This window comes from Chlamydotis macqueenii, chromosome 7 (genome assembly GCF_036417535.1).
Source record: "Chlamydotis macqueenii isolate bChlMac1 chromosome 7, bChlMac1.mat, whole genome shotgun sequence".
NCBI classification, from domain to species: domain Eukaryota; kingdom Metazoa; phylum Chordata; class Aves; order Otidiformes; family Otididae; genus Chlamydotis; species Chlamydotis macqueenii.
Genome location: NC_141562.1, coordinates 28,755,044 through 28,772,690, shown reverse-complemented (window position 1 = coordinate 28,772,690; position 17,647 = coordinate 28,755,044). Strand labels below are relative to the sequence as shown.

General features: G+C 40.8%; 1 protein-coding gene across 4 annotated transcripts in view; it reads right to left on the bottom strand.

Moving 5' to 3' along the window:
* The window catches only part of ADD3 (adducin 3), a 110,490-nt gene that overhangs the window by 24,687 nt on the left and 68,156 nt on the right, over positions 1-17,647 (bottom strand). For all 4 annotated transcript variants that reach the window (XM_086752511.1, XM_086752510.1, XM_086752513.1 and 1 more), the window contains one exon: positions 2,103-2,324. In XM_086752511.1, coding sequence (XP_086608637.1) covers positions 2,103-2,297 — 195 coding nt within the window. In that variant the 5' untranslated portion in view covers positions 2,298-2,324. The remainder of the gene's footprint in view (positions 1-2,102; positions 2,325-17,647) is intronic.

The following is a 17,647-nucleotide window of genomic DNA, read 5'->3' as shown; positions in this document are numbered from 1 at the left end:
CAAACTTCTAATGCAATGTAATTCTGCAGCTATAGAACAAAAACATTACACACAATACTCGTTAATTCAATCCTGAACCTGTGTTACACAGACTGGTAACAGGAAAAATGCTTTCTGACCCTTTTGTAATTGTTTTCAATCCCGACTCTCAAGAACACTATGGCACATTGCAGCAGGAACCTGGAAGAAATAACAGTTTCTATCCCCAGATCAGTTACAAGTTACTTGCTTGATGGACATTCAGTCACAGATACTGTATTAAAAATGCTTTTATTTCCTTGCATAAGAAATCATAGCAAGGTTCCTCTAAATTTTCTATTTCAAAAAAAAAGAGACAATAAAAGGAGATACTTAAGTGACTGGTAGCTCAGACACCTTCTTTTTGTGCCTGATCACACACTCCGCTCCCACGTTCCTGTTTCTCCCTGGCAGATGCCAGGGGCCAAGCAGGCGGTAGGGCCCTGGCTTATTTCGACAACGGTTCCCTTACACAACAAAAACTTGCAACTTATTAGCAGCTCCAAACAGTCACTTTTTAAAAAGTGCTGGGTTCAGCTTCTCTTGCAGCAGGACACTAACAGAAGCCTTTGTCCACAAGCGTTCTGTTAAAACAGTTATCTAGACTCAGAGGTTGCCCCTCTTCATCCTCCTTCCTAAAATCTGCACTGACACTGCATCTACTAGAAAAAAAAAACCAAACTGCAAAGGTTGCAGCAAAGGGACATTTATGATGTGTGGCAGACTTGGCAAAAGGACCTCCAAAATGTTAAGGAAATAGTTATGCTCATCAGATTCAATACTGCTATTGAAAGGACCAAAAAATAACACCTACAAACCCAAACAAGGTCTCTGTAACTTATTTTTATCTGTTAGGCTAAAGATCGGGTCTTTGCTGTGAGTCCTGGCTACTCATAATGTGACTATTTTAACAGGAAGGAGCAGACTCCAATCATATTTTACAATCCAGTGTTTAACATAAAATTATCATGATTAGAGCATTATGCAATACCTCCTTAGAGTCTTTTCTTTATAAAAGAGCTTGGCTGCAAAAGCAAGCTTGCACAAATTGACTTGAAAGTAATAAATTCCTTAGTCAACAGGTTCACATTATACTCAGAGCAACACACAGACCCAAGAGGCACTCCACGACAACACTGCAGCAAACAATCCTGTTATTCATGGATGACTATAATAGGGTGATTACTAACAGCTGTTTGCAATCTCATTACATATGGAAAAGCTTAAAAAAAAAATCACAGAAGCACCCCAACTTATAGAGGAACTGAAGAGAGAAGGATCTGTAAAGCTACCTAACCCCTTCCCAGTCCCGTCTCCTCATCGCTCACACCTCACCCCAACACCCCCAAAGGCTCACCCTCGTGTAGTCCTTGCTCCCTCCCTAAGGCTTCAAAATATTCAAGGCAACAGTATTACTTTCCAATGTATTCACCAGGTTAAACCCAAAGAATGCATGTAGTAAAACATAAATTAAAACAAAGTTGAGGGCGGTTCAATGGATTTAATAGTTTTGTATGTAGCCTACACAAGTACTGAACTTACACAACCAGTAGAAGAGTACTAATATGGCCAAGTATGGGTATAATCACCCCCAAGGACATGAAAAGAACACATAGTCTAGCTTTTAAACAAACTTAACCCAATTTAAAATGTTATTTAAAGCATTCCTGATGCAAATGATAGGTTAATATTCAAACCCAGGAAGCAGAACACCCAGTAATGCCCTAATTTGTTCCTATTTGACTGGTGACTCCTTCACTCTCTTCCCTGCCCCTAAGTTTTAATCAAGTACCCTGCAGCCAGCCAGACCTTTTTGTAATACTGCAATGAAGCATAAGAATATAAAAGCATCAGGAGAAAAACCAAGACAATAAAGGCTGCTTGTTCACAGACAAAAAAACTATGGAAACAAAATGCTGGATAATCTCTTTAGCAACTCTTCTTAGAAGATGGTCCAGAGTTATTCTAGCTACCTGTGATGCAGATTTCTTTCTTTTTTTTTTTTTTTTAAGTCTCAAAAAGTTAATCAGGAATCTCAGAAAACAACACACTCTTGTTCTCATCCCCCCCCTAATCCCACTCACAGGGCTCTGCAGTATCTGAGTGACCCTCTTCCTTTGCTCCATCATATTGAAGTCCTGTCTCAGGTCAGGAGACATATTTCTCTCCCGAATATACTCCGGGTCATTCTCATTGATGCGATCGAAGTACCGCTCTTTGTGAGGCATGGTGGCCGGGGGAGGAGTAGTGATCACCGCCTGACTGGCATCAGTACTCATGCTTCAACACTGGATGGTAGGCTTCACCTGAAACAAATAAAAAAGAGGGAAGAATGATTAACCCTTAAAAGGAGGGCACTGAATATAACTTCCAAGTCTGTACACCAATAATGTTCTTTTTAATCTCTGCAGAACAACATCTAAAATGAAAGGAGAACAAGTGAATAATTAGCATAATCAGAAAGCTAAAGAAAAACTCTAGAAAAGTGTTTAAAAACCATTAATGAGTTCTCTGATAGTGCATAACCATCTTTATTCAAGATCAAATAAAAAACCAACAGCATGCAATTAAAAATTATGACATTTGAAATGACCATAACACATTTCACAACAAACTTTCCTGTATCATTTTACATCGCATTCATCACTCCCCTCCTCCATGGTTTTTACATAGCTCTCCTTCCTGACACGTTCAACTGAACACACCCAGAAGATGGGACCTCTGTTCAACATCCGCTCAGAGCTCATCTCCCAACTGGAAGATATTCCTCAATTACAGCATTTCTGAAGCATCTCATAACCTCAGCTTAAAGACGAGGCACTGGGCCGCTCAAAGACCGCCAGCTGGTGCTTGTGCTTTCAAAAGACACTTGGAGACACCAAGGGAACTGCAGAAAAGGTTCTATGTTGGGTTGCGCAGGATTGTGCAAATAGTTGAATTTCAGCTTTTCTCCTCTTGTATGCAATTGTACGCAAAGTTTCTCACTGAAGCTCATTACATTAGGGAAAAAAAAAACCAAAAAACCTTTAATGTCTTGGTAGAAAGCTACACTTAAAACTTCATTTTAAAAACCTGATAAGCATTTGGAAACACAAACAGAGCTGGATCAAAAGCAAAAAAAGCAGACACCTGAATTTTCATACAAAGGATCAGGCTCAGGCACACTCAGGAACACCATTCCTCAAACAGGTACTGAAGAGGGATGTTTTCTCAGGTTTGAAGAACAAAGAGAAGCAAGATCTCTAGGAAGAGACAGTGCACTATGAAAACACATTTTAACATGCAAATATTTACATTCAATAACATATTTAATACAAAAATATTTGCATGTAAATGTATTCGGTATGTAAATAATTCACCTCTTCAGAGGAAAAAAAGCCGAACATGAAGGAATGAGAGTTGTTGAGCAGTACTAAACAGCGTGGTTTGACATTATGGTATCAGTGGTTTAAAGTGTCCTTGCTCTGTGGCACAGTTCACCCACGCCTCGTTTGGGTCAGTGCAACTACTGTTTGGGATAGCAGGTGAACAGCGAACTGACAGAGAGCATCCTAACCCTTCCAACTACAACCTCATGTATTTTTCAGATGAAACATTTGGGGACATCCCTGTTAAAACCAGCTTCAGCAGCCCAAGCCCTCCTTCTGCCTGCCACAAGCCCTTTCGGTCCTTGTGCTGCATCCTCTGCTGTGCAGCCGTGCCTTGAGCCTGGCTGGCAGGAGGATGCACACTGGTTTTCTGCCAGTTTCCCACACTGACGCCCAAGCGGTTTTGCTGGCACGCTGCAAGGGACAGTGTGAGGATGAAATCCTGTGGCACTGCAGCCCTACAACCAAATATGAAACCCCAGACAGAAAACAAGACAGATATCACCTACAGAGCTGAGAAAGAAAGCATTAGCAGATAAGGTAGAAGAAAAGCATGTCTATGATTTTTGTGTATATTACAGATTACAATAAAATTTGAGATTGAGATGAAATACAACTAACACCCTTCTAAAAACAATCACTACAGGTTGCAAATGTTTTTGTTCTTGACATCCTCTTTTTTTTTTTTTATTTCCTGAGGGAGAAAACATGATCTGGGATGCAACATTATCCAGCTGCACGCACAGAGCTTCCAGGAGGCACCTGGCATGCTGGATGAACATACCACGTTCTGGGAGGTATAACCTGCATCCTGTAGACAAGCTCCATGAACTCTGACGGTTTCGTTCCGGAGGCTGTGGAAGCACACTGGTGAGTTCTGGCATTTGCTTCTCGGGGCAGTACGAGTTCATTCAGCATTTGCTGACTGACCACTGGGAAGACCGCTACATGTGATCACTTTGAGGATGCTGGTAACTGAAAGCAGTCTAGAAACGCAGATGGCAAGAACATTGCTTGAACTGGTGACCAGCTGTGACTCCTGCTCTTCAGTTGCTTCTTCCCAGGAGTTGCCTTATCCAACTGTTTTTCTTAAAATGCTCCTGAACCCCGTTAACCCTGCGTGGCAAACTTGCTCCACAGATGATCCACTCGTTTGGTTGGATCAACTACATGCATGTCTGAACTTCAGAAAACTTCTATTGTTATTATTATAGGTTTACAGGATATAATTAGTTCAAGCCCATTACAATTCATTCTTACAGCGACAGAAAAGCCCATTCATCTCTAAAAAGACACAAATGCGGCTGGCAATACCTAAAATCCACAAAAGAGGTTTTTCTAATTGCTTTGGACTTCATTTTTTCCTCTTTCCTTCCAGACTGGTGTGCTACCTCTAGCCATTAAGATTACAACATTAAAGTCCTTGTACTACAAAAACCCCTCCATTCCTCAACATAATATGAGTATTGGGTCCATTTGTTCTTATTAGGTCTGGTTCAATGCCTGCTCTGTTGGGCCCAGGCTGACATTCAGATAACCCCTACTGTTCGGCTGGAAAATTTTCAAACAAATCAGCCATTCTTTTATTATTTATTTACATCTTGCAATGATTTTTTTTTTTTTTTTAAAGTGACACTTGTTAAAAATGTGTTCAGCTTTTGAGGATCTAAAAATCTGCACCTCCTTCTCAGCACAGAACTGGCAATGACATAGAAGTAAGTATTACAGAAAACCAGAGGATTCTCTCCTCCCCATTTTTGGTGAGATTCTTTTGCCTAAGAGAAAAAAAAATGCTTTTCTGCAAGGATACTTTTGGCTTCCACCCCTTTCAATGATGTTCATGAATTACAAAAAGTGAGCTGTCATCTCCCTGAGCGGTACCAGCTCATGTTTCTTTTGCATGCTGTCTATACTGCTCGCAGCGGGGAGGTCTGCAGTTACAGAGACTGAGGCACAGGTGCAAAGGAGAGACCATACACCCCCTATAGCAACCGGGCACTAAAATCTAGACTGGTCAGAAAGGACACACACACACACACACACACACACACACAGAGAAATCAAACCTAAACTAGAATCTGATTATGTCCTGGTGAAAGCCATCACTCTTGCTCAGCTAAGACACACATTTTAGCCCAACATGCATATGCTGTCATGCCAAAAAGAGATTAAAGTATACAGAAAATAATTTTTCCCACCTGTGGTTCAGCTACTCCAATGGGGGGCAAAAGAAACTAAGAAGAGCAAGTCAGTATAACTTTTTTAATACAGAATCCCTATCTGCTGAAAATACTTTTGGGGACCTGCGAAATGAGGTCAAAAGCTCTTGCTACAGGGTAACTTTTTAATCTAACTCTGCTTCCTCCTGCCTAGTTATGCCCTCCTGGTTTATGCTGAACTGAACTCTGCTACTGCCACAAAAGAAAACAGGTCATGTCTTCCTGTGCTTTGATGCCTTATATAGCTCATCGCTTTGGCCTCCATATTCTGTTCCATATTTTATACCCGTAACTGGGCTACAGGCAGAAAGTAGAGCATTCCACCTTTGTCGGGAAGATACGCATCTCTCCACTTAGAAGTAAGCCTTATTTAACAAAAGTTTCCCATTTATTCCAGGAACTTGGATCTGTTGATTTTAGGCTGCAACATTAAGTCCTGAGCATCCCCATCTGACACTTTGTAAAAGTCCAAGTAACATGCTGTGCTGCTTTTGTTGGAATAACTGTTTTCAATGTCAGATCACAAAAGCAACTAAAAAATAATAATGAGGTCAGAGAAACAAAGAGTACTGAACAGGGGAAAAAAAAAAAAAAAGACAAGAGACTAAATGCCAGAAAAATTCATCTTGCCAAAGAACACCCCAGGAAGCACTGACTTCACATATTTACATCTTTCATCATGTACAGAATGCATATAAAAATAAATACCACCATAAGAGAAAGACAAAGTAACAGAAAAGCGACCAAATCATTAGATCACCTAGCAACGAATCATTAACCTACCTTTTATGCTGATTTTTTATGGCTGGTTTCAGATATTCCCATTTTCTCTACGCAGTGCAACCCATCTGCCTGAGAGTTCCCAGCACTGCAAACCAGCAGCGTGCACACACCACATCATTAACTGGTACGACTGATTTCAGGTCTGAGCACTGGGGCTAGACTATGCCACATCTGAGCACTTCTTTTTTAAGGAGCACGTTGCATTATTCTGCTCTTGCTACTTCTTGCCTGCTCGTTTTTAAGGAGCAGTCTGCTCTTCCCCCCTTCCAGTATCTTGTCTGCCAGGAGACTTGTTGGAAGCAAACTGGGCGTCTCTTGATCTCAGTTCCAGCCTCCCTGCGAAACAGGCAGGTTCGAGTCTGAATCAAAGCCTTCGCTTTAGCCAGCACTGTCAGCTACGTAAGTAAGCTGGCAGAAAGAAACACACTTAAGGAATATGAGGAAATAGTTAAGAGAGACAGGAAAATATGTAGGAGAATATGAACTGAGACGAGTGTCACCGCCGCTGTCTGTTGGCATTAGAAAGTCAACTGTCCATTCTCCCTCCTATAAATTTTAATAATGACATAACTGAGTAATTGCATCTGTTCGAGGGGAAAAAAAATACTTGGAAAAACACCTCAAAACTCAATTAATTTTTTTTTTATTCCCCTGATCGGGACACCAAATACCATAAATATCTGACAGCGTGTTGACAAATTTTCTTTTCTTTTCTTTTCAAATGTTACAATGGGTTTGGGTTTCATTTATCAGTCTCACACTGATGAGCAAGATGTATGTTCAGACAGTAGCATTTTCTGGATGCAATTTGTGGAACTGAAAATACTTCTGCTACACTAGATAGGCAGCAGTTGTTCAAAATTATATTAACTGATTTTACCACCATACAGTGATTCTGTACACCAGCACTCAAGTCAAACTGTCAAACTACACCCTTGAAATGACACAAGGCAGTGTTTGCATTAAAAAACAAAGCAGTCACGCCTTTTCCCAGCCTTCCCAGCCATTCAATCTTTCTCCCTGTATCACCTCTTCAGATTCATGCCAGCAGATGTTTGTAAGGTCAGATGGTGGAGTGGATAGGAGAAACTACTCTTTGGTTGACTAAGTTTGTAGGTGGGGTTTGTGGTTTTTTTTTTGGTTGGTTGGTTTGGTTTTTTTGGTTGAGTTTTTTTAAAATGGATTTATTTTCAACTGTACCAGTTTCCCCAGCCAGTTAACTGCATATCTATACAAATTTTTATTCTGAAACAAAGATGGTGATGATATGGGGGTATCTAATACCATTTCTTCCAGTAGCAATGCAGGCATAAACAATTTGTCATACTACAGCCCCAACAGGTTACAAATCAAATATTCTAACCCACTGCTGCATATTTAATTTAAGTCCTTCTGCTTTAAACAGAGTAAGCTAATGAAATAATCATAATCTCCTTTCAGACACCACATTAAAGAGACTATGTGGTGGCAGTATAAATTTTTTCCTAAGAAATACAAACTTGAGTGTATTTGAACCTTGTTTTTGTGTTTCTGTGTTAAATCTAAAGCATTGTTTTTGTCCAATAATATAGTGCAACATTTAAGTCAACATAAATATTCAAGCTGTGCAACTCACACTTTTACTCAGTGTAAACCGCAACCGAGCTAGCTATTCTCTGCAGAAAGTGAGATAATGTGAGCCACCCAAAATATGAGGGCTATACCTTTACCTTTAACTGGAGATGTGACAGTTTTCCTCTGTTAAAGAAGGCTCCTTATAATGCACTCAGCCTGTAGCAGGTGCAATCTGCACTTCCACATTTGCAAGCCAGCCTGCCAACATTTTGCAGCACAAGCAATGGAGGCGGGGAAAAAAACCCCAAGCCTAGAATGATAGTTTGATGTATCCAATATGCTCTACCATATGGCCATAAATGCTATTTGCATGTGTTAAGTCTCATAAATGAACTTGTATGCTTAAGCCTGTAGACCCAAACTGCTTTAATCATTCACATTTTGGTACTGCTTCACTGCTGCGTGACAGTTTTTAATGATGGAGATAACTCAGTTACGATCATCCAGCGACAGGACGACAGGAGACAAAGCCAGTCTCAAAAGGACAGCCCCTAGTTCAGATTCCAAGTCCATTTTGTCCAGTATTGAACTTCCTGTGCTGAAGAAAGGCTGCATGTAACTGGGCTGTTTCCATCACAGTATTGCATGACGCTTAAGCAGTAAGCACTGTAGGGGCTTCCTTGCTTCACTCCATAAAATAATGTTTTCTTGTTTTACTAGGAAATTGTTAGGGTTGTGCAGACAATAAGAACATTTTGACATTATACCGTTCTTTACATAAAACACTCAAGTCAGAACAAACCCAGCCACGCAAGCAAACTGGTTACAGAGAGGTAACAGCTGAGTTATATTTTGCTCATTGTAAGTTTTATTTACATCTGTAAGTGTATGCATATATTTTGAAACTACATTAAGCTGTGCTTTGGAGTGTGGATAGTTGTCATCTCTGCTCGGGTACACAGGGTGAGAGTCCTACGACACAGTGTGCAGTCTGTGGATGGGGACTATTTCGAAGGCAGTTTAAAAAAAAACCACCTCCTTAAATAAAGTAAAAACATCAGAACAGTTAATAAATTACTTGGTAAACTGTAAATAGCTTCTGTACTCACTAGACTTGAAAAGCATGTCAGTCCTACCTCACACCCACTTCTCTGTTTTTCTTTCGTTCTTCTATGTTATAGTGCAGTTCATGAAAAATCACAGTAAAATGAGCTCTGTGATGAGAATGTAAGTTTCTCTTGGTTTAAGCTGGTTTTCTACAGCAGCATTAAATTAAAATTTTGCATACAGGACAGGAGATCACTCAAAAATCTGAATATTGGGCTTGAATAACTTGCTTCTATCCATAAGCAAGACTGCTGTCAAGGAAGAGTGTCCTCACTGTGGCAGAAAGCTAAGGAGATGTACAGGAGCTGCCAGGGAAAAGAAATCCTCTCCCCATGGCACATGCAAAAATGACCTCTCTCACAAAGCACAGATGTAGTGAATGACAACAATGGAAATGAAGTTACTTCTCCTCCTTTAACATTATTCTGCTCATTCCCACTTTGCTCTAGGGTAGAAATTCACCTGCTGCTTGCAGAAAATCCCCTCCCACCTCCACTGCTCCAGAGGATTTGGTAAGGACCACAGTAGCACGAATTGCTGCAGATTTTCAAGTTGGAAGCTTTCTAAAGCTCTATTCCCTTACAGGGTTTAGGGCTTCTACAAAGGAGAAGGATCTGAATGGAGATGACCTCTGGCAGAGGAACCAGCCAGCACAGCAATGGCAGCAGTGCCGCTGCTTTGGGCGCAGCATTTGCTCCCGACCACCCTCAGCCAGCTCAGGGCAGCAGGAGTGCTCGACCTGCAATAATTCAACCAAGTCTCCTCTGAAGTGGCTTCTTTTGGCAAACCCAAAGGAAGATAAAAGCACTAGCTCTTTCCCAATGCCACCTTGAAGCTTAGACATTACAGAGAATAAACTATGCACCCAAATTTAATCACTTCTAAAATTATATTAAGAACATGCCTATTAAAATCACCTCTAAACGGTAGCTCTAGGTGATGAAAGCACTAACTCCAGCGTGCCAGGAGGCCATGGGACCACAGGAAGGTCGAGGCGCTCCAGAACAGCTTCGCAGAGCTGGCCTGTGGGCCAGGCAGCCCTGATGGGCTCTCCCAGGCTGGCAGTGCGTATCAGCTCTTGATGACCCTGTTTTGTTACCCCTGCTTTTACAGATGACAGCATTTATCCGCTCACGTCAAACCTGTTCAGATTCTTGGAACAAAAGTCATAAATATTATTAGGAAGTATTTACATATTTCAAAGAATCCATCAGTGATCTCGGCGCTTACTGGGTGTTAATGCCCTGTCTTTATCCATTCCCAGCACCAACTGACACCCTGCAGAGTTACTATCAATATGGGATACAAGTAAACTGCACTTGCAGAGTGAAAATCAGATTATTTGGTTTTGACCTTACTTAAGTCAGGGAACCCCTCAAAATAATGTCAGGGAGCTTTAACTCCAAAAGCATATTTCAGTTTTATTTTAAAACCAGAACTGAAGAAATAAGACACAAACATCCATTTTCAATAGCAATAACTGCTTGTCTTTTTTGGTTTAAAGATTCTGATGAAATGCAAATGCTGCAGCATCAAAGCAGCTTCAACTTTTGGTTCTCATGACCCAGCTCTTATTCATGCTACAAAGAGACAGAACAGTTCACAAGTAGGAGGGAGGAAAAAAGAAAAAGAAAAAAAAACCAACCAAGGACAGTATTTTGAATAAATCTAGTTTCAGAGATATCTGGATGCTGGTAATGAAAAAGTAAGGCAGTATTTTCCAAAATATTGCAACTTTAAGACAACAAAAAGCTGCTTTTTATTTTTTTTTTTTAACTAAGAGCCTTATCTCTGCTTATCTACGTAATCACTTGTGGCTAAGTTACCTAAAAATATTTCACAAGTCAGTAGACAACAGAGAGCTAAATTAAAAGATTACGTTCTGTTAGTACTTATCCGTATTAAGCTGTGAAAGTACGCAAACACAAACCCCCCACACATATACAAGCAATGGCTGAAAAATCTCCCCAAATCCTTCGAAAAAGATGAAACCTGGGTTCTCCTACAACATAAACTAAGAACTTATCTGTGAGAAAAAAAAACATGTAACTGGAAAAGCTGATTGCAGTCAAAACCTTTCACATTTTGCAACGCTCTTCTCTCCCTCTCTTGCAACGCAAAGCCTCCAACCTCCTCTGGGGACTTTTTTCTTGGGCTTCCTCTGAACTGCACAGATGCAGGGGGAAAGAATTTCACTCTTTGTGCAAATCTACACAGAGTTATGGATTTGAAGAACGAAGCTTGTTATGTAAATAACTTTTTAAAAACTCTATTGATTTATACCAACCTGGAAAATGCCATTTAGAGTAACGAGGGCTACTCTCGGCAATCAGCAAGAGCCCTCCTCGGTCACTGGTACAGCCTGTGACATTAGATAGCAGGGAAAACTCTTATTGATCCCAGGGCACATCAAAAGCCTTCTTGATTTATGGCAGTTTGATTATCCTGAGAAATGTCATGGCCAATGCAGCTGCCTCCTGGACCTTGCTGGAGGGTCAGAGGCTGCGATGGTGGGCAACCCAGATGATCGACGTGAGGCAACTGCTGGATTTTACAAATGTTTACACGAACAACCGATCTCGTGTACGGCAGCATGCAGCCAAACCTTTTTATAGCCCAAACCGCTGGAGTTCCTCCTGTTCACATCAAATCCTGACCTTTACCACCACCGACAGCTCAGTGTAGACCCCATTTAAGACCACCACCATGCACTGACCATACAGAATTGCAGCTCGATGCCCTCCGTAACTCGTAAGCGAGGAATGGGAAACCTGGCCAACAGCTAATCTCGGTGGGGACATTTGTAACTGGAGACTTGAAGAAAAGATGAAACTGTGCCCGGCCTTCAATCATGAAGTCTTCAGGACAAATTGTATCTTTATTTATATTATGCACCACACCCTGCATGATTCCCCTCAGTTCATCTCAGGATCTCTGAATCACTCTACTACAAATTTTAAATAAGGAGCAATAACACAAGTCACATTAATACACCAATATCAGCTTGACCGCATCAAAATAAATTGGCTGGCTTCTCAAAACAGGAATTTTAACACTGTACTGGCCTGTACATACATTCTCACATTAAACAGAAAATAACAGCATTTCAAAAACGCTGATTTATCATAATTATAGTAAAAAACTAAGAATGTTTTAGATAAAACAACACAATTGCATATACTAACTTCACACATGAACAACAGGTGTAGTGGGAATGTTACAGTTCTCTTAAGGCTTTTAAAGATAATTTAGAAATAGTAATTTTAGGGATCAATGAAAGTGTGAGACAAATGATGGCAGTCAAGCCCAGGCCTGAATGTGCAGCAGGCACATTGCCACTGATTAGCCATGAGAAGCATGGGAAAAACCCTAGGCATCTCCAGAAAAAAAGCTACACGCTCCAGAAAAGCAAGCTAGAAATTGAGGTGTAGAGGGAAGGCTCCATTAACAGGACTTTAACAGCTTCTATCAGCCGTGGGATGGCACAGGGGACAAAAACCTGTAAATCCCTATTCCCAAATTATGCTGCCAGTGACTTTTCTCACCTCATTCAGTCTCCAAAGGATCTTGCTTTTTTCTCCATTACTGGAATTAGTTTTGCTTTAACATACAGGACAATTTTTTCCCTCCTTGATCCATTTGCAAACATAAATGTTACGTATGTTAAAACACAACATGAAAAAAAGTTAACAAACATGCAGAATTTAATTGAGGTTATGGTTGCATTCCTAACACATAGAAAATTATTACCTTTAGAGGACTTAAGCTAAGCACACCTTATGCTACAGGTTTTCATGTTTTCCTGGCTGGCTTGAGGCGATGCTGCCCCTCCCAACCCACATGTTTCAGCTCCTCGCCTCTCAAAATGCCATCCCCCAGCTGTACCAGCACACCTCCCCATGGAGCTAGGGTCTAAACTGGATACAAAAAGAGATCAGGGTTAAAAACAATCTAGGGGAGGAGGGCACAGGAAAGTCTGGAGCCGAGAAGGGCCACATGAAGTTCAGGGGCAGCCAGGCACTCCTTCTTGAAAGTTTAAAAGGCAGCTACTTAATAAGCTGGACTCAAAGCACGATGCTTTAATTACCCTTTCCAGGGAAATCCCTAGGATTTACGGTGGTGCAGCAACACTTTTCCTGTGTTTACCCACAATGCTAATATTGTCTTCAGCTCGCTTCAAAATAATTAACAAAACCCAACCAACTACCTAACTAGTAAATACAAAAAATTTTATTTGCAGTCAAAGTTTAACCTATACAAATATGTACATTAATCTCAATCGACTTGACCTGCACTTGACCTGGTTCTCGTCTCTGCCACCCTTTGGTCATGGTACTAGAAAAGCAAATTGAATTTAGAACGTCAAAGGTCTTCCACACCTTCAAGAATGGAAAATTACTCCACTGAACTTCAGGCAAGCCAGTCTGAAGTCAGGGGATCACTTTGGACTTAACCACAGCACTGAACAGAGAAGCAGATGTGCCCAGCGCAGTGGCCACCACCTCCCTGAACAAGAGCTGAAGATTTACTGACAACAGTTTGGTAGGACACACAGTGAAGTGTATGGTGAGTCAGCATTAGGCACAGTAGTAGAAAGATTAGGTTTTTTAAAAGCAAAAAGCAGTATTTCATAATTAGGTTACTATTATTTTTCAGTGCAAGCAATTATCTACTTTTATCCCATAATTCTCTTTCTCCATCATCACTCATAAACACTGAAAGTCTGGATAAAATAAGACACTCCACACAGACTACGCCAGTATCACAGAGCATGGATGCATCCTGGCACGCTACACACCATCCTGGGGACTTGCGAACATCTGCGATGGCTGTTTCTAGAATGCAAAACCAACCTGACACTGAACACTTCTCCTCGAGACTTAAACTGTCTTCTCTTTTGTCCTAAGCAGTTGCATGAAGCATGAATAAACGGGCAGATTTTCATGTCTGAAGAGGAGCTGGTCCACTGTACCAGGAACAGAACTTCCTAGCAGCCAAGGCAGCACAAACACCATCCACCGCAGACAGCTTCAGGAGACACTTTCTACTAAAGCATTGTCATACAAGTGAAGAAAAACATCAAGGTTTCTCACAGAGGAGAAATAAACCAGGCTCTTGAACAAGATGCAGCACCAGTGACTCAGAAGTCCAGCTGTGAAGATCTCAGCTAGGAGGCTTTTGATCAGTCATGCATGCAGCATGGCAGACTTTCCTTCAAGTCCTTCACCAAACAATTCTTCCAGTTTTGACTTCTACGGTTTTTTGTTTGTAATTTCAAGAATATTCTGAAGCCAACAAATATATTAGATTGATCTGTCTCCTAGATAAAATTATTTCAAGATAATGTATTATGACAAAAATTAATTAAGCTCAACATGACCTTGCAATGCATGCTTGCAGTCCAGAAAGCAAATCACATCCTGGGCTGCATCAAAAAGAGCGTGGCCAGCAGGTCGAGGGAGGTGATTTTGCCCCTTTTCTCCACTCTGGTGAGACCACACCTGGAGTACTGTATCCAGTTCTGGAGCCCCCAACATAAGAAGGACATTGACCTGTTGGAGAGGGTCCAGAGGAGGGCCACAAAGATGATCAGAGGGCTGGAGCACCTCTCCTATGAGGACAGGCTGAGAGAGCTGGGGCTGTTCGGCCTGGAGAAGAGAAGGCTCTGGGGAGCCTCATAGCGGTCTTCCAGTACCTAAAGCGGGCCTACAGGAAAGCTGGAGAGGGGCTTTTGACAAAGGCGTGTGGTGACACGACAAGGGGTAATGGCTTTAAACTGGAAAGGGGGTAGGTTTAGATTAGACATAAGGTATGAGGGTGGTGAGGCACTGGAAGAGGTTGCCCAGAGAGGTGGTGGATGCCCCATCTCTGGAAGTGTTCAAGGCCAGGTTGGATGGGGCTTTGAGGGACCTGGTCTAGGGGAAGGTGTCCCTGCCCAGGGCAGGGGGGCTAGAACTAGATGATTTTAAGGTCCTTTTCAACTCAAACCATTCTATGATTCTACATAAAAATTATTTATTTTGAGTTTTCAAAGCTCGTTTGTAAATCTGGACTGGAAATGGTATTTGCCTGTTTGCAACTAAACCTGCTTATGTTATATTGAATGCAAATATCAGACATGTTACCCATGGGCTGGAGTTCAGAGTCTGAGTACAGAAAAATGTGGGGGCAATTTTTTTCTCTCAATTAGATCATTACAAATCAAAAGCAACCAATTTAAAAATCAATTAACAATTGCTGTAAAAATTACATTATGTTCTGGGCTTTGATGATGCTTATCTTTGAATGTTTGAGTAACTCCTGGAAATCACCCTAGGTAAACATGGAATTTCAGTTTATACTGTAAGAAAATTACTGATGATACAAAAAAATGTCTGAGGCTATACGGATCACGTCTGCTTGAAGAGTGAAAGTAAATCACGTTTTCTATGTCCTTCAGTTTTATTGTTCACTTAGGTGCTGGGTGTTTCAGTTTTTTTTAAAAGATCTGTAAATATCTAACACTGTTCAAGGAATTAAAGACCTCTGTATTAATGTAAGAATATGAAAAAAATACCATAAAACTTGATTAATCAAGTGCTGAATAATAGGTGATTAGATGCCTGCCAAAGGCTCGTTCATGACAGTTCCACAGACGTGCTGGAATGCTGCGGAGGATGACACCAACCCAGGGTGGCCAGAGCTCTGCATCAGCCCCAGTGGAGATGTGGATGAACAGCATCTTTTTGGAACTCATTTCCTAAACCAAAAAGGAAAAAAAGGAATCTGCAGGATGAATCTGGTCTCAGGAGTCTGGCCTGAAAGGTTTCTGGAGTAGCAGCAGCAGATGCTGCTTTCAGAGTTGAGCAGTATCTAGATCTTTAATTAATTACTTTTAAAGATGTATTGTTCTAACTTGCTAATTTATTGTATTATTTTGGGCAGGGAGATAGTTGGACTTCATTTTTTTTTAAATCTTAATTATTGAGTGACGCTCCCAGTATACATTGGAGCAAGCATTGAGGATGCCATTTGTGGGCTGCTGTGGGTTTTTTGTTTTGTTCTTTTTAATTCTCTGGCAAGTCGCTATGGGATTTTAATTTCTGCCTGCCTCATCAGTATTATGTTCTCTCTCTGTGAAAAATTATCAAAACTGATCAGAGTTTGTACTGCAAAGCAGTCAGCAAGAAGTGATGAAAAACATACAAAGTTTTGTGCTATATGAACAGACTTTTTCCTGAGACTTCTGGCTTCAAATTCAGAAAGCTGGAAATCACAATGAAAAACACTCTTACCTGCTGCACAACCCCTGTCCCTCACAGAGTGCAATTATACAATTACGCTGTATAAAACTTGAAGACAAGTTTTCATTATGTCTATCCTGCATTCATTTTCATGTTATATTCAAATGCTGGGTGATACTGGAATAGAAGATTAGTGGTTTCTAGAAGAACAAAATGGATGGAGCTATTCCAACTGGTGGTTTTTTTTTTTTTTTTATTTATTTTTAACTGTCACATAATGAGACACTAGATACAAAGCTTTTAATAATTATACATTCACTATCTAAATAAAAAAAAAACTTGAGACAGAGTAAGACAAATAAGTAAAGAAACAAATCCATCCCTTCCCGGCCCCTCCGGCCCCGGCGCAGCAGGTTACGGGCACGCCCAGCTGCCCAAAAGTCAGTCAGCAGCCAGCCTGAGCTAACCGGGCGTTTCACCTTTTCATTCTGTACCAGGAACCAGTGCCCACAACAGCAAGGACTCCAAGTCAGCCGTTTCATCCTTGTATGGGACATACACAAAAAGTAATTACTAAGTTGCCTTGTGTATGGGATTTTAATTTCAGCAGCATAACAGTGAACGCTTTCAAAACTGCATTGTTTGGAAATGCAATTAATGCCTCTAGGTTACTTGTCTAGATGGAAACTTCTCATACAGCCAAGAGGTTTCTGAAATTTTTGCAGCGAAGTATGAAACACTTTAAAATTGAGAATTTAAATTGTCTCTTGATTCTGCAAACTTGATCGTAAGTTCAATTAATTATGTACACTTATATTGGACTTTTTTTTTTTAAGTCATTGCCCTACGATCAGATGGAATAAATAACTTGTACCTCTGTTCAACCTCAGCATCAAAATCCTACATCCTTCTCTTCTCCCCAGATATCAACTTTTGTAATGCGTAAGAGAATTATTTTTCACCTTTGCACCAACCTTGGCGAAAGTAACCAATAGGTTCAAAAGCTGAGTGGCAGGAGTGAATACATGCAGTGTGATCAAGTAAGATCTCATTTTCAGCAGCAGGTGACCAACAAGCAGGTACCTGAACCTCTTGCTGGCATGTGGCACGAGCCCAGACACAAGCACAGGACAGAGTTCAGTCATTAAAAAAAAACCCTCGCATGATAATTAAGCTGAACCTATGAACAACCACAATTTTGCAGACATGGACAGTGAAGTAGAATAGCCAATACTTCTCTTTCTTTTAATAAGTTGTGTTTGTGCCCATGCTGGTGGTACTTCCTGAAACATGAACAAAGCAAGAAATAGATACATTTGGAAATTTAAACTAATGGTACAAATTTAAAACCAGCATGAACTCTCAAAGCATACTA